This window comes from Xyrauchen texanus, chromosome 39 (assembly GCF_025860055.1).
Source record: "Xyrauchen texanus isolate HMW12.3.18 chromosome 39, RBS_HiC_50CHRs, whole genome shotgun sequence".
Taxonomy (NCBI): domain Eukaryota; kingdom Metazoa; phylum Chordata; class Actinopteri; order Cypriniformes; family Catostomidae; genus Xyrauchen; species Xyrauchen texanus.
The window spans coordinates 30,149,347-30,171,871 of NC_068314.1; the positions used below are offsets into that span (position 1 = coordinate 30,149,347).

The following is a 22,525-nucleotide window of genomic DNA, read 5'->3' on the forward strand; positions in this document are numbered from 1 at the left end:
CAGTATTATCTGGTATGAGAAATGTGGTGTAAAGCCATAGGCATACTATATTTGTCTTTAGGTATAGTTGAGTGACAATAAGGTCTGTTTGATAATTTTTTTTTTTCTTCATAGATTTTAATATTCTATAGAGAAATAATTTTTATCTATAAGGCTAACTCTCCTCGTTGTTTATTTTCTCTCTGTCTGTACCTCCACAATTCCTTTGCAGACAGACGGCCAAACAGAGAAAGATAGAAAGAAAGACAGATAGATAGAGTCAAACGTAATGTAAACTGTACAAGCTTTAGTTGTGACTATGTACAACGGGTTCCCTCTGGTGGACAGACCCGCGCATGTCTTCTTATGCAACACGAAGGAGACGTGCACGCGCAGGTTGTTGTTTGTAACCACGACATACGCTTGTGAGCAGTATTAGTTCTAATTCAGCATACGTGTTTTTAGGTTTGTGTGGTTTCACATTAATCGACTTGAGGTTGTAACTGAAGCAGAAGCGGAGAGTTGACCCGATATTTACCGTCCGTTATTTGGCAGTCAGGACTTGTACATCTCTGTAGGCCGCAGTGTCTGAGGTAGGACGGAAAAGACGAATTGATATTTAGTGCTTGCAAATTCATAAACGTAGACTGATCACTATTTACGTCTTGTGTGTCACGAGATTATTGTAATTACTAAATGTTTAATCCGTGTGTGGTTTTTGTGAGATTATGTGTAGGTAACTAAAAATGCTAATTGCAAAGACGCAGCGACTTTAGCTAGTTAGCTTCTTAGCTAACAAAGCAAGCTTAAAAATGCTCATCTGCAAATACAAAATATATTTGACGGAGTATAGTAAAATTATATATAAGGTCGCAATATGTGCTTTTGGGGGAAATATTTATTAAAAAAAAATTTAAATAACGAGGATATTTGAGATTGTGTGTGACATTAGGAGTTAGCCGGGAAGCTCAAGTTAAACGAACGATTTCATGACCCCGTCCAGTCATGAATACATTCCCGAGTTTAGTTATGTTTTGATATGTAGTTCAGATAAATATCATTATTATAATCGGGGATATGTTCTCAGTGCTTAAATTTGCGGTCTTGTTTTGGTTTTTTTCTCGCACGCAGATCAACATCATGGCCGATGATTTGGACATTGAAGCGATGCTGGAGGCTCCTTATAAAAAGGTGGGTGTTTATGCTAGTAAATAAACCCGCTCAGGAACCTGTATAGCTTTCATTTGAAACTGCTAACCATTGTTGTTTTCTCTTAGTCTTTATTGTCAGATCAATAACTTAAATGTTTCTGTCATAGTGGTTTCAATGAATAAATTGCCCATCTATCTCTTTTTGTAGACTTGCCTATATCTCACCTCTACTCCCATGAAATCCAGTGTGAACTGTCAAAAAAATGAAGGTAGTAATTGCCCAATATATTGATGTACTGTGGTACCCTTGGTTGAAATACATAGGCAGAATGACTTAGGTACCGCCAAAATAAATACAGTCAAACATAAGAGCTGGTATGAACTCTGGAGTCATGTAATTATATGCATGGTTTTATTAGCTCCATATTTTGCATTAGGAAGTTTTCTTCCTAAATGGGCAGTACTAGTTTGCATGTCTTTTACTATAGAAATGTATTGTAGGCAACAACTATAAAAACTATATTGGCCTAAAATGTCATAATTCTTTGTGCAGAAATCCTGGAGTTGACATACCCAAGCAAATCCACAGTTTCCTTATACTCTTTACACCGCTTAATCTAGATGAACAGGTTAACTGAGATTTAACTTTTTACTTTTAGCCCAAACAAATCTTTTGTCATCTTTTGGGGGGGGAAAAGTATTTATGTTAAAAATAATTTATGCATGCTGCTGACTTAAAGATATATACATGGGTATTTCTGCGGTCTTAAAAAGTAGGAAATGATGGGCTCTGCATACAGTGACATAATGTTCACTGTAACATAAATGATCTTGTAAACAATATAGCCTCTTTTAAACAATTGCTACTCATTAGGTACATTTAAAGAACAGCTCAACTTTAGATGGTCTGTGGGAGTCGCTATTACTAAGCCGTGTGAATCCCTGTTTGCTTCAGGGCGAGATGTGAGACTGAGGTGGCATCGAGCTCTTTCAAACCACGAAGGCAAATGGGGTGAAGATCACTGGAATGGCATCCACCACTGGATCTCGTTTAGTGGCTGGCTGCTTGTGTTGCAACTTTGGGTCTTAGGCTCAGATAGCCTTGGTACTGAATCTGTTGGGCTGCTTATTGAATGACCTCAACAAATGCTATTTTACACACCCAGCATAGCACTAGCACTTGAACCTTTGGCCGAATGACACAAGTAATACAAGCACTGTTAAGGAAGAATGACGATGGCAGCCATGTGGTTGGTTTCTTTCTAAAGGTCCCCCTTGTATTTGACGTCCTCACACACAACCCCTGTAATGAACTCATATTTAATGATCATATCGTATTCTCTTTTGTTCCCATCCCTTCTTTATCCTTACGACTTGAAATGTTTCGCCGTCCTCCTCATGCTGTCTTCTATCGACCCTGCTTAGGATGACAAGTCGTTGAGTACCAATGGCCATGAAGAACGAAGCAAGAAGTACGTATTTCACTATTTAAGTTAAATTTTGATTTAAATTGTTAAAATTTAAAATTCCATGTCTAAAATGTTTTTCTTGCATAGAACTTTCTTAATATTGTACCATCCTTAATATCAACTAAATTCTGAAGTAACTATTAACTTTTGAATTGGAAGGAAAAAGAAGAGCAGGAGTCGCAGCAAAAGCAAGAGCCGGGAACGGAAAAGAAGCAGGAGCCGAGACCGCAAGAAGAGTCACGACCGCAGAAGGAGCCGCAGCAAAGATCGGAAACGTAGTCGCAGCAGGGACAGACGCCGCAGCCGTTCCAGGAGCAAGGAGCGTGGTGGACGCTACAAAGCTCCTTTGTACGTTTGCTTCCTTTTGGTTGGGTTTTTTATTTTCTTGTCAGATGACTTTAAGTGTCTACGCAGTTCAAAGATGGTGTTCTTTGTATGTGTCTTTTACTATAGTGAGCATGTTAACCTGAAGTAAAAGGTTCCCACAGTGAATATTACCAAGTATGGAGAGCGGTTTATTTGCGGTCTAAATTCATATGTACGTTGTGTATGATCAGAGAAGAGGGGTAGATTCCTCCAAAACAAGGCATTTGTTATGTATAATGTATTACAACATTTACCCTTCTGTTCCCCATTGAAACTTGCAGTATATATTTAGCATTAACAGTAGATTGATAGTCGTAGTTACTGAGATTAATAACATTGAAAACCTTTTTTTTTCAGTTCTGGCCTGAAATTTAATGGTGGTCCCAGGGGGAAGATTGGCCCACCACCTACCATCAAACTAAGGTTTCTATGATACTATTTTTGTTGTGTGTGGGTAGTTGCTTTTTTGTGTAAGAGTTAGATGTGGAAAATCTTTGCAGAAGCACTCACAGAAATTTTCTCTCACAGCCGTAGAAGGTCTAGAAGCCGCAGTCCTTTCAAGAAAGACAAAAGCCCTATAAGGTAAATTTGTTTCAGCCTTTAAGACTACATGTCTCTCCACTACTTAAGCTTTGCTGATTATAGTTATTTATGTAGCATTTTTGTTGTCATTTGCCAACAGACAGCCCATTGATAATCTCACCCCTGAGGAAAGAGATGCACGCACAGTTTTCTGCATGCAGCTGGCAGCCAGAATCCGACCACGAGACCTGGAGGAATTCTTTTCTGCAGTTGGAAAAGTCTGTGTTTATGCATATTTGTCTTTCTAGAATATGAATTAATTTAGTCGTGGGCTGCTTGATTTGTTCTAATAGTTGAGAAATCTGTCAAATAGTTTTTATTTTGTTGCCCACCCAGCAAAGGATTTGTGACACTGCAGATAACATGGATGCCTCTTAATATCTGATGTTCTGCTTGAAAGGTAAGAGATGTGCGAATCATCTCTGACAGAAACTCCAGAAGATCCAAAGGAATTGCATATATTGAGTTTGTGGATTCCACCTCTGTACCCTTGGCAATCGGCCTGTCTGGACAAAGACTTCTTGGTGTACCAATTATTGTCCAGGCTTCACAGGTATTACACATGGGCACTCAAAGTGGAAAATATTCATTTTTCTTAATCAGTGGAAATGATGTGAAGCAACTTCTGATTGCTTTTTGTGTTTTGATCACCAGGCTGAAAAGAACAGAGCAGCTGCACTGGCTAACAACTTGCAGAAAGGCAGTTCTGGACCCATGAGACTGTATGTTGGCTCATTACATTTTAACATCACAGAGGACATGCTTAGAGGGATATTTGAACCATTTGGAAGGGTAAATTATATGATTTATTATTTGATCACAATACTAAGTTTAGCTGATTGTTAGTCAGCAATGGGTCTCACTTATATATGTTTGTGGTCTTTCCCTTTATAGATTGATAGTATTCAACTGATGATGGATAGTGAAACGGCAAGATCTAAAGGATATGGCTTTATCACAGTAAGTTGTGTGGACAACATGATCCAGGCCTTAAATTATTTTATGAAATAGCCAACATTATAATCCTGATTTTGATGCTTTGTCACAGACATGACAAGGTACTGAGATTTCTGGAAAAAAAGGAGATTGTTAGTGGTGAATCTGCTCAAGCTTATTAGCTTTCCTCTTTCTCTGCAGTTTGCTGATGCTGAATGTGCTAAGAAGGCTCTGGAACAGCTTAATGGCTTTGAGTTGGCTGGAAGACCAATGAAAGTTGGGCATGTGACAGAGCGAACAGATGCCTCCACTGCCAGCTCCTTCCTGGACAATGATGAGCTGGAAAGGACCGGCATTGATCTGGGAACTACTGGAAGGCTTCAACTAATGGCCAGACTAGCTGAAGGTAAGGATTTACTTGCCACATCAACAAATATTGTTTTCCTACGGTTATAACTAACATTTTAAAGCCATAGGTTTGAATAATGTTGCCAGTGGTATTTTTTAGAGCGATTAAAAATGTTTTAGCCTTTTTTTGTGTGTGTTTTTAAGGTACTGGTTTACAGATTCCACCTGCTGCACAGCAGGCCATTCAGATGAGTGGCTCCATGGTAGCCATGGCTGCAGCTACTGGTGAGTTCCATGACTGAGTTTGTTAAATGTTTCTTTCATGACGTGTCCTTAGTTGTATTGAGTCCATGTGTTCTGCAATTAACAATCTTCTCTGCTTTTATTTATTTAGCTGCTATGAACCCTGGATTGAGTTTTAATATTAATGTGCCCACAAACCAAGCTTTGAATCTACCATCTCAACCAATTGCAACACACTGCTTCCAGCTCTCCAACATGTTCAATCCAAACTCGTAAGTAACAGGAGAAAGTTGCATGCACACTTGTATAGAGGAAACTATGTTTAATCTATCTTTATGCCCAAATGAGTTTTAATCACTTTTGTTTTTACTGGCAGAGAAAATGATACTGGCTGGGAAAATGAAATTCAGGATGATGTCATTGAAGAGTGTAACAAACATGGTGGAGTCATACACATATATGTGGATAAGAAATCTGCTGAAGTATGTGTCCGCCTTAATCATATTTTCATTTATAACCACACTGAATTTGGTGTTTATGCACTTTTATTTAATCCTATACCTTTTGTTTTCTTCCCTGTCAGGGTAATGTCTATGTGAAGTGTCCCACCATTCCTGCTGCCATGGCTGCAGTCAGTGCATTGCATGGACGCTGGTTTGGAGGTAAGAAAATATGCCGTTTTTGTGAGAGTTTTGCACAAGGCCTGTCTTTGTGCTAAATTGAGTGTAGTGTAAGTCTGCTTGTTTATTCTCTTGTGATTCTACAAGATTTATTATCAGGGTTCCAGCAGTCATGAAAAACCTGGAAATAAATATACATACTTTATAGTGAATGTACATTTTCAAGTTACTTTCTGTACTAATATATTAAATTGCCAATGGCAAGATATTGCTCACATGCAGAGTAAAACCTGCTTGCAAGGCATAGTAATGTCAGATTTGTGAGCAAATTGTTCTTTTTGAGTCAGATCTTCAATGAATCGGCTGAACCATTTTTTAAATTGATCTTAATGATTCATTAGCAAAAAAAAATCAGTATGAATGATGAATTAAGTGTTTTGTGTTTTATTTATTTATTTATTTTTATCTAAAACTGATTACAAATGACTGGAAAAGTCATGGAAATCCATTGGTCAAATAAAGTGGGAACCCTGTATTATGTAATGATTATGAATGATTGTTTTATAATGATTGTTTTACATTCATCTTTACAGGTAAAATGATCACAGCAGCTTATGTCCCACTTCCCACATATCACAACCTTTTCCCAGAGTCAGTGCAAGCCACACAGCTTCTTATGCCCAGCCGCCGGTGATCCCTTTCCCCTGAACACTTTTTCAGCCTTTCTCTTTTTAAAATTTGGACAAAAATGCCAGTTCTGCAAGCTGTGTCACAGTTGTTTTGTTTCCTTTTTAAGTTGGTTACAAAATCATTAAGGTAAAAAAAAATCATTTGCATAGTGTTCTTACAGGTCTTTTCAGAGATTGAGAGAAGTTCTGTGGTTAAAAAAAAAAAAAGGTTATGTACAGCCTACTTATTGAATTTTGCCTCTTGATCTTTTATTGTTAGTCTAAAATAAAAATGGGCCCACATCTATTGTTTTTGAGATAGATCTGATTGGCATGTTTCTCACTTGAGGAAGTGTTCAATTAGCCTCACACAAAATATAAAAAAGTCATGAATGAATTAAAACCCTTTAATTTTGATCAAACACCAACATGTTGGATTTTTTGGCTCTATGAGCTGTGGGAACTAAATGGCTGACTGATATATTTTGTGTTCATTTAGAGACCATAAGGTTTAGAATCATTTTGTTTTTCTAATCAAGATTTGATTTTTGTAATAAAGCCAAAATACTGAAAATGATTTGTTTTCTGTTTCATTTGTACAGCTCTACTTGTTAAAACAAACTGCAACAGCAAAATATAATTTATGTCCTCTTATTTGTATTGCTAATGTCTTCTGTCTCTGTTGGCTGAAATAAAAAAAGTAATGTTCCTTTGTCTGTTTTGGCAATGCAAGCACAGCCTTAAGTAGATTAAGAAGACTGCTCAAGTAAATTTACTACAGGAGGAACCTTTTACACAAGCTTGATTAGGCAGAGTCATTTTCACAGTCATGACAAAGTAGATCAAATGGTGCAGAAATCCCAGTATTCAAACAATTGTTCTGTTATCAAGCATAGTACATTATTTGAGTTTTCAGTGATTAGTTGTCAGATTAGAGTAAAATACCTGAACTATTAAAGTGGATGACTATGATTGTTATATCATCTCTGTATAGTCTTGCCAAGTCTTGGGGTAGGCTGAGCATTTTGGCTAAGCGCTTGGGTTCAATGGAGCCACAGCCATCACTACCCAGAGCGTGGCGGATCAGATGAGTGGCACAATTCTCATCCTCCAGAGTGGAGAGAGCTCTGCTCTTTCTCTCTTGCAGTAGTTTATGCATCTGTCCCACTGTAAAACATAGTCCAGAAACTGGCTTCTTCCATTGGAGGTCAGACAGGTGCTCCCCTAAGACCTGCACAACAGTTTGTCTATGCATTTGTTCCCAGAGACCATCTGATGCTAGGATCAAGAATTTGTCTTGAGATCGCAATTTATGATATGTAATTTCTGGTTCTGCTGTGAGATAAGGTGGTGTGTGATAGTTTGGTGGCAGAGTTTTTGCATATTCATTACCAATCAGCAACTCTGGACGTGCCTCATAGATGCGATTCAACAGTTCACTGCTCCACTTGAATTTGATGTCCCCAAAGGCCCTGAAAGGAATGAGTAATCCCAGTAGCCTGTCATGCTTAACCACTGTCTTTCGTTCAGAAGCGGGATGTTCCCCGAGAACACGTTGCATCTCGTCTGGGTTGTGAGCATTGTGATCATTCGTAATAGTGAGAGCTGACCATCTTCCATCATCCCCTTGGACACCAAGCACTGCTCTACTGTCTCCCAGATTGGCCACGTGAAGATCTTCTCTGTCCACATGAGCCACACATGCTGTGCAACCAGATAAGGCCACCCTGAGAGGTGTGAGGTGGGTAAAAGGAACCCCAAAGACCACTTGGGCCTCTAAGGAAATGTCATAATCGAGTCTCTTGAAAGCATTTATTAAAGCTGTTTGTATATCACTGTCCTCATCTTCTTGGAGATCTATCCGCTCCTGCCAGTATGTCCTCAGACTATTGAAGTATAGTTTGCCAGAGTCTGTGCTAACATAATCATTTGGATGCTTGTGCCATTGCAGCACTGGAATCACTGGTCGTTCACTCTCCACAGCCTCCTCTATGTCAATTAAAGTCTTTAATGGAAGCAGGGACACAGCAATATAGTAAAAGAGTCGTTCACCAACTGCTTGTGCACAAGCAGACCCTGCATGTCCATCAAACACTCCAAAGAGCATGCCCCGGCTCTGCAGGCATGTTGCAGCACTTCGGCGGTCTTCGCTTGGAGAGTTTGATGCTAAGATATTACTGTGAATCCCTTTAACTGACCCATTATGCCGTCCATCATAACCATTGACTTTTAAACTATATTCATTAGCTTTTAAGACATGGTTTATTTGTGGGAGAGACATTTGTGTTGCTTTAGAATTGTATTTTCTTCTGTTGTTTAGTATAATTGATAGATTAGTAGTGCAGGCTGGTGTGCAGACTGTAAATACAGAGTAATGCCATTGCCTTGTGTTAAACACAGTGGTTCTATTCAGAGTTAAATATCCCTGCATTACTGCTCTCCATCTATGCTCTGTCCACTGTTGTTTAAGGTGGCACGCTAAAGTCGGAAACATTGATGCCCAGAAGTTATTGATGGAATGTGCACCTGTAAAAAAACATTTTTTATATTAATATTGCATGTAATGTATGAATAATACTCATCCCATTAATTAAATCAAGTTACTGTATTAAAGAAATATGCCAGGTTTATTACAAGTTAAGTTTAATCAACAACATTTGTGGCATAATATTAATTACCACAATAAATAATTTCAACTTCTCCATCCTTTAAAAAATAAATAAAAATAATTATTGGTTACAGTAAAGCACTTACAATGGAAGTGAATAGGACAGTAAAAATCTAAATAATTGTTTCAAAAGTATAGCCCCAAGATGTAAACAAAATGTGAGTAAACATGATTTTGGTGTGATAAAATTGCTTACTAACCTAAAGTTAAAATCCAAAATATGGTAAAGTTAAATCCAATTTTACAGCTTTGCTGCCATGACAATGTAACCATAAACCCTGTAATCCCACAAGAAGATGATGATTTAAACAACTGTACAGCTCAAATAATACATGAGTTTTAACAGAAGAATTACTGTAAGTGCTTTTATAAAATTATAAGCTTCACATTTCTGCCTTTAAACCCTCCAAATATTGGACCTATGTACTTCCATTGTAAGGGCCTCACTGTAACCTCGATTTTTCTTTTAAAGATCTTTTTGTGCCAATCAACATTAGGCCTAGGCTATGCTATAAATGCTGTCAGTTGATCTTAATTTGTATTGAAGCAGGAATATTCCTTTAATAAGATATCCACGTAGGCCTATGAGGATTAACAGATTGAATCAGCTATACAGTACAGCGGCAACAACAGAGAAAATGAGTGCATAAAATGCAAAGATCAAACAATTCCTTATCAATAAACATATATGAAATAATATACCTCTATGTACGAGCTGTTGGAGCTCATTTGAATATTCTACACTTGTTTATATATTTCACTGACCTTCTTCACGCTGTTTTCAAGTTATGTAGGCTACGAGAAAAGGGAAATTGAAGTACAAAGTCCATTCTGCCTATATTAATAACGCCTACCATCCACTAATCGTTTTTACTAGCAGCCTTACAGAGATTATTAGAATAGACTGAAGCAGTGGTTTTAAAAAATATGTTGTGCAGCAACGAAAAAATAAAGTTTTGACTACTTCATTAAATATTTCTATATTTATCAAATGTAATCAGATATAAATATTGCCAATGGCATCCATTACAGAACAGCATTGCATTGGCTCATATTCTGTAGAGTACCATACAGCTCTCTACAGCCATACAGAGCTCTATCAAAAAAAACCTCTCTCAGCTGTTTAGGTTCCTCAAAGTAGGCTATTTTTCCAAACAAAAACAAAAAAATCTCCATATGGATGGCCTAAAAGATAAACCAAACCAACCAGCTCCAAGGTGAATCACAACATTACAAACTTTGGTTTGAAGCAAAAAAGTATGTGAAAATCGGTCAAAAAGACTACAATCCCCATAAAGCATTGTGAAAATGTAATCAAATAAAAAAATAATTGAAAAATATAAACGTATTGATTTAAAGTTTTTTTTTAAAAAAAATGATATATATATTGTTTCTATGCTTATATATATATATATATATATATATATATATATATATATATATATATATATATATATATATATATATATATATATATACATAAGCATAGAAACAATATATTGACATTATATTGTAAAATATCCAGATATATGCAAATATATAACTCGTTTCAGAGTGTTGGGAGACCGACTCGATTGCGTCATTCACCGCAGGCGTCGCAACTGATAGTAGTCTTCTTCAATATAAGCGTATGCCATCAGAGCTCATTGTAGGTCTGTCTTAAAGGGGTTCTATATATATATATGTTTACATTTACATTTATGCATTTGGCAGACGCTTTTATCCAAGGCGACTTACAGTGCACTTATTAAAGGGACAATAGAATAGAATAAACATAAAAAAAAAAAAAAACACAAAAATGAAGATCTATATACATAGGGGTATTGAAATCAAATCCATATCTCTAACTAAATTAATACAAAAGTCCTTAAAAAGGATACAAATTCAAGGCTTTACAACAATCTATAGTTTTTTTGCCTTTGTGTTCCTTACACCCTCCAGTGCTTTTAGAAATGGGGTTATAAAATTAATTCGTATTTGGAGAAAAAAAATGTGTGTCTACTTCCGGAACTAAAGAAACAGCCCCATTAATTTCTTTCGCCAATCAAGTTATCCTACGTCATGAAATATCCGCCCACAAGGTAGACAGATAACCAATTAGAATTATAATAACAGAAACGTCTCGCCCACTCTTCTTGTGTAAGCGTTAGCTTAACTGTTATGAAGGCTCAAGGCTGACGGTATACTGAGCATGCCATCACCACTGAAGGTGCCCGAATACCATTTGTTAAGGAATTTAAGTTAAAGCGAAGGCTTCACTAGAAGCGATTGTTGTTATTCTTGCTGTCATTGTTTATATCGAGAACACTGAGATTGCACAATCATGATGAACAGGACATTAGCGAAGAAACTTCTGGACTCCATGTGTGGGATGTCCAGCCCTCGACTGAGTTACACTCAAACAGCCGTGAACACTATACAGAAAGGTACAGGATTATTAAATTATATTTCTCCAGAGATGAACCGTCTCCGTTATGACGCAGTTGAATTTAGCACGCGTACAGCGTCCGACTCGGCCCTGTCTGCGGTTGAGCAGTTCAGAAGTCGTAGAGAAGTCGTTCATAACGCCTTTGTTTTTTTGCACTTATACGATACGATGTCCCTCTGTTTACAAAGCCACTAAGTTCGAAGTTTAGTGAGAATTTTAAATGGTTGACATTAGACAAGGCAAAATTATCACATGCATTTATAAAAGCTGTTTACAGCTTTGTCGATTCATATTAAAATGGGGGTGATGTAACAGCAACTTTCAGTGTGTTTTTACTCTTTTCTTGTCTTTACAACTGATAGACCTTTTTACTATACAGTATATTCCATACAGCTCAATATACGATATGTGACATGGCAGCCCCCATGTGCGGACCCCCACCATGTAGAATAAAACAGCTTTTATAGGGTTACTGATATGACTGGAGTCTTCATTTTAATGTGAGTTGTCATGATATCCTACATATGTTGCAAAATTACAATTCACGTCTTTGGGAGTTCAACTTTTTTAATGAGGAAAAATTACTATGTGCACCTTTAAATTATCAAGATGTGTGTTTGTGTAACAAACTTAATATCAAGACATTAAAAGTCATGTAAATTACATGTTTATTAAAAAAAGAATACGATTTCAAATTAACAATTAGTACACAGGGATAGTTCACACAAAAATGAAAACTCTTGAAAAATCATTTTCTCACCCTCATGCCATCCCAGTTGTGTATGAATTTTTATTTTGCAGCAGCACACAAATGAAGATTTTTTAGAAAAATATCTCCGCTCTGTAGGTCCATACAATGCAAGTGAATGGTGACTAAAACTCAGAAGCTCCAAAAAGCATATAAAAGCAGCATACAAGTAATCCACAAGACTCCAGTGGTAAAGAGCTGAGATATTCTTCTACAAATCTTAATTTGTGTTCTGCAGAAGAAAGCAAGTCATACACATCTGGGATGTTATTCTCAATTTGTGGTTACAGAAATGTATAGAAAAAAATGTGATAGATACGGTTGAGAAAGAGATAAATATTTTAGTCCTTTTTTTCCACTAAATTGAAAGTGAACAACTGTTTAATTTCACTTTTACAAATACTTTTTTCTGATAAATGGGTGATTCTGTAACTAGGCACTTGACCTGATTTTTTATTTATTTGTTTCAGTATGAACATTGCCATATGGTCCTCTTTCTAACTAAAACTGAATTAATTAGTCAATAATGTATTTTTATCCACAGCATTCTCAGAAAGGTCTGAAATAGTTAACTACAAAAAATACATATTTTCTCATGGGAAGTGGTAGTTAACTTGATATTTTATATTCTTGTATTTGGCATAGAGTGAAACCATAGATGTGGGAGCCAGGCAAAATCGGTTTGTTAAAAAAAAATAAAAAATGAATTCATATCACTCATTATTGGTTAGGACAATGTGATATGTCACATATAACTAACTATTTTCTTTCCAATATATTTATTTACTTTTCATAAAAAAAAAAAGTATCTCCACTGTCAAAAGTTATAGAATCTATAACCATCCAATCAGAAGTCAAATTGTCAAGATGGTGACGTAGACAACTTTCGTCCAATCATATGACGTCTAAATATATAAATAGCAGGAGTTGCCAGAATATGGGTGGGGGGAAAAATAGAGCATATGTACATGCTTGTTAGCGCACTGGCTTGACTTTGTTGTATGGCTACCAACTCCAAGTCTCCATTACTTGTTGATAAGTGTTGATAATCACACCAATCTTACTTCTTCCATAGAGCTGATCAAAAGTAGGGAACTGGAAAAGGATGAGCTCAGACCTCTGTATATGGACTTTCAGGCCACCACACCCATGGTACCAATCTGCTGTTTTCCTCATAATTATACTTCTGCCATTTAGATAGATTAAAGTAATTACACTCCTGACTTTAGTGCATATGCCCATGAGAACATTTCTGAGATGTTTACATGTTATTGTTTTCACTGAACAATGTTGTTTACATCTGACTCAACAGGACCCTAGGGTTTTGGATGCCATGCTTCCCTATCAAGTGAATTACTACGGCAACCCACATTCCAGGACCCATGCTTATGGATGGGAGAGTGAGAGCGCCATGGAAAAAGCAAGAAAAGTAAAAGACTTAATCCTCCATCAGACCTGTGCTTTTTTTATTAGTAAAATAACAACTTGTTCACTTGGATTCAGATTCCTGCATGGACTGAAATAATGCTGTGATAGCTTTATAAATGAATGTCAGAGCATAATATTTTGGTAAAGCCCAAAAATGTACATTTTACTCTAATGCCAAGGTTTATTTCCTCTTCAGCAAGTAGCAGATCTGATTGGAGCTGACCAGAGAGAGATTGTGTTTACCAGTGGTGCAACCGAGTCCAACAATATGTCAATCAAAGTAAGAATCACTGTGAAGAACTGATGTGCACAGAATGGGGGCAGCATCCTGCTAAGGTCTGTGCATGTCACTGCTTTTAAGCAAGATTAGAATAAGAGAGAGTGGGGCACTGAGATTAGAGGCACAAATGACATTGTATATTCTAAAATATACAAATAAAGTTTTCATAAAATGCTCAGCTAGGGCTGGGACGATTCATCGACGTAATCAACATCATCGATTACAGAAATATGTCGATTTGCATAACATGCGTCGGTGCGTCTCAATGGAATAATTAAAATGGCAGCGCCGGTTTAAGCACTGTTTCCCCGAATAACAAACTGCAGCTAAAAAAAACGTGCCCATGGTGATCTAAAGCATGGGAGTATTTTAGCAGGAGACCCAACGATGTGGTGCTGTGTAAGATATGCAAATTGGAAAAGGCATATCACAGCCGTACAACCGCCGTGAACGAACACTTGAAGCGAAAGCATCCCGGAGCGCTTGTCAAGATGGCAGCACCGTAAGTCCGGTTTACTTTTTGTCCCCACCCAAACATGATATAGTATTACAACACGTGTTTCTGTTAGTAGTAGTCACTTAAAATAGATTTTCTAAATGTTTCCTCATCGCCCCCATGTTAAAAGTAATTTCTGCACCGCCGCTAACGGAACTTTACACCATGCGTCATCTAATTTTGTTATTTGGCCGTTTTATATTTTCTGTTTACTTTAACGGCCATGCAGCCCTCTACATTGCGAGTACATTTTGCACTATGCGACCAAAAACGTCTGTTATTAGCCACTGGCAAGTACATTTTAACATTTCACTCGCCAGTGAGCGCAGAGGAAAAAGCACTTGTGTCTCATTCACTTGAACTCCAAACATCTCAGGGAACCGCACCACGGACGTCACAAGAGCTCTCTTGAGAGTGTGTGAAGATGAACCACTTCTCAAGCGCTCTGATGAGCACGCCGTCTGCAGATGCGTGCGCAAAACTCCAGCGAAAATATAAACGAGGTATAATATATATTTGTGAAGGCAAAGCGCTCCAGTTTCACTTTACGGCCATGTAATGTCAAATATCCGTGGTCATTGTCACACTCACTGCCTGTTAACACTGCTTGAATAAACCCACAGAGGAGATGCTCTATTTCTGTGGAGATGATCAAATGCAAGAAACAGAAAAAGTCTTCCTTCATGAGAAATAAGGGCTTGTGAGTCTTAAAATAATGTGTGAAAGTGAACAATTTAAGGCAGAAATATTTTACTATTGCATAATATAATTATAATATAATACAATAGCTATACAGGTTAGCTGGGTTACAAGTGAAGGAAAAGAAAATATTATATTATTTAATAATTTTATTTGACTGTCATTCAAGCCTGAAAAGGAAATCATATACCCTTATTTTATTATACGACCCAAGTTAAATTTGTATAAATGACTTTGTTGTGTGCATGAAGCACACGTAGTGAGTTTGTATGGTAATTAATCATCATATTCGTGAAACACCTTAAACAGACAATTAATCATCATAGTCCTAAAACAATAAAAATAGTCATAATCACAATTATTTGTTTGACAATTAATTGTCTGGCAAATTTCACAATCGTGACCCCTAATTTTCATTATTAGGTTCCTACCTTGTTAATTGTTTTGTTACAAATGTTTCTTTTACTGAGAGTTGATTAAGAATGCACAAGTTTTAGTTATTCCTGTTAGAAAAACATTTAAGTGTTACTCAAATTGCACTAATTGTACTGTAAAATAATTTTATGTTCGACTGCTAAACTCGAGGTTGCACAATGTTTTGATATTCCCCCTGAAAGTGACTTGAATTTTACATTTTGTTTAATTTATTTTGTTGTTGGATTGCTAAATAGCCCTATGCTCAGCAATTTTTTCTATAAGTTTCTGTAACCGCAAATTGAGAAGAACATCCCAGATGTGTATTACTTTATTTCTTCTGCAGAACACAAATGAAGATTTGTAGAGGAATATCTCAGCTCTTTAGGTCCATACATTTTAAGTGAATGGTGGCCAGAACTGTGACGCTGCAAAAAAGCACTTTAAGGCAGAATAAAAGTGATCCATAAGACTCCGGTGGTTAAATCCATTTTCTGAAGAAATTGAATCGGTTTTGGGTGAGAACTGACCAAAATGTAAATGTTTTTTAATTATAAATCTTGACATCAGCTGTCTCCTTGGAGATCATGATTTAAAGCTTGATAACCCTTCTGTGCGCCATCTAGCGTTCTGCACATGTGACAAGCACTAGGAAGTGTAATCAAGCTTGAAATCATGATCGTGGCTAAAGACTGCAATGGCAAGATGTACAGAGAAAAAGGAGTTATTTTGGTCTGTTCTCTCCAAAAACCAATTGCATCACTTCTGAAGACGTGGATTAAACCACTGGAGTCCTATTGATTACTTTTGTGCTGCCTTTTTGTGCTTTTTTGAGCTTCAAAGTTTTGGCCACCATTCACTTGCAATGTACTACAGAGCTGAGATGTTCTTCTTAAAATCATTATTTGTGTTTTGCAGAAGAAAGTCAGTCATACATATCTGGGATGGCATGAGGGTGAGAAATTGATTAGAGAATTTTCATTTTTGGGTGAACTATCCCTTTGATATTTCTTTGTTATTCTTTACATTTAGGGTGTGGCCCGGTTTTATAAGGCTAAGAAAAAGCACATCATCACCACACAGACCGAACACAAGTGCGTGCTGGACTCCTGCCGTGTTCTGGAGGCAGAGGGTTTTGATGTAACCTATTTACCTGTGAAAAATAATGGGCTCATTAACCTTGAGGTAAGCTGTCTTAAAAAAGTTATAATGCATTTTATTCTTTGTCAGAATATACCTTTACAGAGCAGTTTTATTGCTTAATTTTTTATTATCTCATGAGCTTAGTGGGTTGTTTTGTCCTAATATATGACCTATTAATTTTATTGTATCGCTGATATATTGTTTGCTTAGCAATTAGAGGAAATGATCCGTCCAGATACAAGCTTGGTTTCAGTCATGACTGTCAACAATGAGATTGGTGTCAAACAACCAATCAGAGAGATAGGTAATGTTCATGATCAACATCATTCTCTAAACTCATAATTGTCCCACTTGATTGCATTCATGCCTATGCTGTTCTCAATTTCAGGTCATCTGTGTAGATCCAAGAATGTGTTCTTCCACACTGATGCTGCCCAGGCTGTTGGAAAGATTCCCATTAATGTCACTGACTGGAAAGTGGATCTGATGTCCATAAGTGCCCATAAGATCTATGGGCCCAAAGGTACTGCACTATAGCAACATTTTGTTAGTCATTGGTTATAGTATGTGATGTTAAGATAGCATCAAGTTTTCATTGTTTTATTAGGAGTTGGGGCTTTGTATGTCAGGAGAAGGCCCAGAGTTCGTATTGAGCCTTTGCAGAGTGGAGGCGGTCAGGAGAGGGGCCTGCGTTCAGGTACTGTGCCCACCCCTCTAGCAGTGGGCCTCGGAGCTGCCTGTGAGATTGCCCAACAAGAGATGGAGGTAGAGCTATAAAAAGTGAACCATCTATTTGTCTCGCATTCATTGTAGAATTGTATGTTGGAAAGTTCACAATCGAGTGAGGCCAGTTTTGTTTTTGTCCATCCCCCTTTTTTCAGTATGATCACAAGCATGTGACGATGCTTGCAAATCGCCTCATACAGAAGATCATGTCTGAGATTCCTGATGTTGTGCTGAATGGAGACCCAGAGCAGAAATACTCAGGTGAGACATGGCTTCACAATGAACAAATCTAATCTAAATGCATCTTTACACTGAATTGGAGTTAAAGGATTAGTTCACCCAAAAATGAAAATTCTCTCATTATTCACTCACCCTTATGCCGTCTCCGATGTATGTGACTTTTTCATCTGCTGAACTCAATTGAAGATTTTTAGAAGAATATTTCAGCCCTGTAGGTCCATACAATGCAAGTGAATGGGTGCCAACATTTTGAAGCTTCCAATATCACATAAATCAGCATAAAAGTAATCCATATGACTCCATTGGTTAAATCAATGTCTTCAGAAGTGCTATATGGTACTTTTTTTACTTTAAATTCTCCTCCCTGCTCAGTCAATCTCCACTTTAACTTTCAAATTTTTCTTTTTGCATTTTTGGTGATTCACATTTTTCATGCGCATCACCACCGATTGGGCAGGGAGAAAAATTGCTAGCAAAAAGGACTTAAATATTGATCTGTTTCTCACCCATATCTATCATATCACTTCTGAAGATATGGATTAAAACATGCCTTTATGTGCTTTTTGGAGCATAAATATTTGGCACCCATTCACTTGCATTGTATGGACCTTCAGAGCTGAAATATTCTTCTACAAATCATAATTTTGTTCTACAGAAGAAAGAAAGTCATACATATCTGGGATGGCATGAGGGTGAGTAAATTATGAGATAATTAAAATTTTTGGGTGAGCTATTCCTTTAAGGCTGCTCTAAGCAGGCTCTGTGCCTAATCAAAATTTGTTGTAAAGACGTAACGCAGCATGAAAGCCTACTAAAATATTCCTGCTCTGATCCACCTTAGCTTCTAGAATCAAAGGTGGTTCTGATGCTGCTTTGGATCTGTGTAAATGAAATGCAGCATCAGAGCATCCTTAAACTTTGCTGTTGGCATGGGCCATGGGATCATTATATAATTGATCATTTCATTTCTAAATGCATCATTTACATTCTTTCTCTGATGTGGATGCAACCACACACTTAAATGCACTGACAGTGTTTTCTGCAATCACTAAATGGCACTGCAACTCCGCTACTAAATCGGCATTGTGTAACCAATGTCCCTTTTAAGGCAAGCCAGTCCACTCAGCGGCCATCTTTAGAATGCTCCCGGGCAGCTATTTTCTATCTCCAAAAACGGTTGGTCAAGATTACTATCAATGGACATATTTCAAATCATCAGTTATGATGGTATCATAAATTCTTCTTTAGCTCAGATCACACAAATACAATTTAAAAAAGCAAATGCACGATGTTCCCCAAGTTGACTGACAAGTATCTAAAACACCTGTATCTAAAAGTTAGGGGTGTAACCTTATCGGACCTTATTTTCACGGCTGTTCTGTCCAATACGCGTGACATCCTATGCCTAATTCACGCGGGCATGCAAATGGAAATCACTTCATTGCACACTAGCTGCAGGTGTTGAGGAGTTCAGCTGAAACTGATGTGGAGAACGATCAATGACATTGATCATCATCTCATTATCCGATATGCTTCATTTAACATCTTTATGATTTAATATGTAACGTCAATGAATGCACACTATAAAGCGGTTTAGTGTGAGGGATCGACTCTTAATCGTGAGGGTGAATATTCACTGCGAGAGAAAATGACAGTTTACATATACTGATGTATAATACATTTTGAATATAATGTATTATAATTCTATGGGAGAATATAATCCTAATGTCAAGTGTGATGTCTGAATTAAATGTTAGAGTCTATATTAGGATATTTTAGATGTAATTAGTGACAACTATTTTAGAAAAATAAAATATTAATTTAGAATATATTAAATATATGTTATCAAGTGAAATCATATATCTTAACACAATTCTGTATTTTCAGATGAGCAGAATTATTAATATGTTCATTTTATGTCACCATTGCGCTGGGCTGATTTTAGTCCCAGTACACATCAATGAACAGATCTTTTAGTTACATTTGACTAGATAAAGAAGGGACTGTTTTGCAAATGTCTTGAAGTAAAAAAAAAAAAAAAAAAAACTTTCAAGCTTATCTTTTTTGATTCAGGCATTGTTTAAATCATCGAACTGAAACGTGAGATCAGTGAACCGTTACACCCCTACTAAATGGTGATTTGGCTCCTTTACCTGTTATTCGGGACTTTTTTCCACATCCGCCATATTGGCCGTTCCGATTTCTCCCATTCTTTTTAATCCAAGTGGTCCATCTTTGGCTAAACAGTCTTTGGTGAAACATACAGCACGATCAGTGTAGAATGATTCCCGAACAAATGACATGGAGTCGTTTCTTTAGAATCTACACCATAAACGGACTAAGTTTATGACTTTTATCTGCCCATATTTTATATTGACTCAAACTTACCCGACTTAAAACAAACCAAGAATTCAGAGTATTTACTGGATGGTTGTTGATATGACAACATGTAGTTAAAGAGACATGTTATGAGTTTTGTAGTAAATCTTATTCACGCTTGGGCCATCTTTGATTTTTAATGGGAATGACAACGAGGGATAGACTTACTGTCTCTGAGGGATAGACTTACGAATGATATAAAGCTGTTAAAAGCTCCTAGATCACATGTGATTTTCCACAACGCATGTTGTCTGGAGTTCTTGAGTCAAAGTGTTCTTGAAAAGATTTTTCAATGTTTTGTCTGCGGAATGATCCAAAAACACTTTAAACTGAAGTACAGCCCATTGAAGAGACTGTAGGTTTATCTCTCACAGCCTCGGTCTCCTTTCCATTACAAATCAAAGATGGTGCTAGTGTGAATCAGGTCAATTTTGTGGTATTTTATAAAAATGAATGTATAAAATCTCCTAAAGTATCTTGTAAACAGCATTTCCAAAAATCAGTTTTGTTAAAAATATGAAATTATTTAGTATTTCAGTAACAGTACATCTAATAATCACAAAAGAAAAATGATCCACACTCTTTCTTTCCTGAAAGGCTGTGAAGTCGAAACGTTTGTGTCCCCTGACTGGTGAGAAAAAAATAAAATGACAAAAATGTGAAAAAAGAAAAAGAGAGTGGGTCATTTTTCATTTGTGACTGATTAAGGCATACCACATCCTAAATAAGTCGAGTGCAGTGATTTTATTTTTCTTTTTTTTTTTTTTTCAGTAAATCCAATAAGAATTTATTTTCTTATTTCCACATATTTGTTTTTCTCAAAAATACTACAGGAATTGTTAATGAATTTGCAGTGTAAAGATGGCTTATGTTGAGTAATTAAGTTGACCGAATGTAATTTAAGGCACTTCACTTTTTTTTTTTTTTTAAGGATGCATTAATTTATCATTTGCCTACATTGAGGGGGAGAGCATGTTGATGGCCCTAAAAGATGTGGCGCTTTCATCTGGAAGGTCAGCTGTTAGAAATTTATAGTAAATAGAACCTTATATAAAGCTTCCCAGATGCACTGACTTGAGTTTGTTCTTGCTGCAGTGCCTGCACTTCTGCTTCCTTGGAGCCCTCATATGTACTCAGGGCAATGGGAACAGATGAGGACTTGGCACACTCTTCTATTAGGTTTGTTGTTATGTATCGTCATTATCTTCCCAGGCCTTACCAATCTCACACTCTTTCTCTGCAATTCTGTGTTGTGTTATAGACACCTCATGTTCAGAAATGTCCTGTTTAAACCATGATTCCATCTAATGGCATGTTAAAACATTCAGATGATGCAACGGCTGATGTTTTTCTCAGGTTTGGAATCGGAAGATTTACCACGGAGGAGGAAGTAGACTACACAGTGGAGAAGTGCATTCAGCAGGTCAAACGTCTAAGAGAGATGAGGTGAGTTGTTTTCGGCCTTTAAGCTTGTTTGGAATAAATCGCCTGCCAGTGTCCAAACAGGTCCTCTTGGTAGAAAACTGGCTATGACATTGAAAGTGTTTTTTTCTTCCCATTGGCTTTCTTTCTCTTAGTCCTTTATGGGAGATGGTCCAGGAAGGCATTGATATTAAGAGCATCAAATGGACCCAGCATTGAATTGTTTCCAACGGCAAAGAGTTCAAAGACCTGCTGCAGTGTTGTACAGCTCGATTAGGCTGCCATACTGGGACTTCTTAGAACGTCTTGTTCCCTCAAAAAACACGCACAATTTTATTTAACAAATGTGGGTAATTGAGCTTGTCTATGTGGAGTTAATTTAAGCTGTTATAGCTATTAAGTGCTTTTTGATGAATTTGCAGGTAATACTGAGGATATGTGTTTCGTCAATTACATAGCTTGAACCAACTTTCAAGTCGAGTTTGGATTGATTGTTATTCCATCCACGCAGTTAATCTGTGTAGCCTGTGAAACTAAATCTCTCAAAATGTTATTCTGAAAACACATTTGAATATAAACATGCACTGAAATTTGCACTTCTGTATCATTTTTTTTTCTGTGTGAGCTCATTACAATATACCTTGAATTGCACGATATTGTCTCCAATTCCTGAGAACTGTACTTTTAGTGTTTGTGACAATCATTTATAATTTCAATAATCAGTTATGCTTTGTTACAGTTAACTTCGTGTTAGGCAAGTCAGATGCTACATCATATTCAGTAGTTACGCTTTCAAAGAGGTGCAGTTTATTGGTGAGTTTCTGAATCCTATACAAAACCCATAAGAGCGAAACCTTAAATCTTTTGCATAAAATAGGATGGATATTAGGTGGTGTTATTAAATTCACCTGTCCATTTAAGTAGGCTCTTGTGTAAAAAAATCATTCACATTTTGTCTATTTCTTCCACAATTGCAATTCACAGCTTATGTGGTATATATAGATGTATAACTATCATTTATTCAAAAGTGTATGTAATATCAATAAACATCCACACCAAATGTTTTCTTTTTTTTTTCACATAGTGTCTTTT

The 22,525-nt window shown here is 36.8% G+C and overlaps 3 protein-coding genes across 4 annotated transcripts; 2 read left to right on the forward strand and 1 right to left on the reverse strand.

Moving 5' to 3' along the window:
- The first annotated feature begins 338 nt into the window (after positions 1-338).
- LOC127632814 (RNA-binding protein 39-like) lies at positions 339-7,060 on the forward strand. Of its 2 annotated transcripts, XM_052111600.1 has the most exons (17): positions 339-572; positions 1,111-1,170; positions 1,339-1,399; positions 2,556-2,602; positions 2,759-2,947; positions 3,323-3,388; positions 3,494-3,547; positions 3,648-3,765; positions 3,948-4,100; positions 4,202-4,339; positions 4,442-4,507; positions 4,685-4,889; positions 5,036-5,116; positions 5,226-5,346; positions 5,451-5,556; positions 5,658-5,736; positions 6,288-7,060. In XM_052111600.1, exons 3-17 carry the CDS (start codon positions 1,394-1,396, stop codon positions 6,386-6,388), a joined length of 1,530 nt encoding a protein of 509 aa, XP_051967560.1. In that variant the 5' UTR covers positions 339-572; positions 1,111-1,170; positions 1,339-1,393; the 3' UTR covers positions 6,389-7,060. The 2 variants fall into 2 exon arrangements, with proteins under 2 accessions (XP_051967560.1, XP_051967559.1); XM_052111599.1 differs by lacking the exon at positions 1,339-1,399.
- A 233-nt stretch (positions 7,061-7,293) lies between these two features.
- On the reverse strand, positions 7,294-8,793 carry si:ch211-15p9.2 (uncharacterized protein LOC562650 homolog). The gene has a single exon (XM_052111446.1). It carries the CDS (start codon positions 8,791-8,793, stop codon positions 7,294-7,296), a length of 1,500 nt encoding a protein of 499 aa, XP_051967406.1.
- A 2,370-nt stretch (positions 8,794-11,163) lies between these two features.
- LOC127632576 (cysteine desulfurase, mitochondrial-like) lies at positions 11,164-22,493 on the forward strand. Its single transcript, XM_052111236.1, has 13 exons — positions 11,164-11,456; positions 13,282-13,358; positions 13,519-13,635; positions 13,831-13,914; positions 16,556-16,708; positions 16,877-16,970; positions 17,055-17,189; positions 17,274-17,431; positions 17,548-17,653; positions 20,943-21,024; positions 21,107-21,190; positions 21,368-21,457; positions 21,589-22,493. Exons 1-13 carry the CDS (start codon positions 11,354-11,356, stop codon positions 21,650-21,652), a joined length of 1,347 nt encoding a protein of 448 aa, XP_051967196.1. The 5' UTR covers positions 11,164-11,353; the 3' UTR covers positions 21,653-22,493.
- The last annotated feature ends 32 nt before the right edge of the window (positions 22,494-22,525 follow it).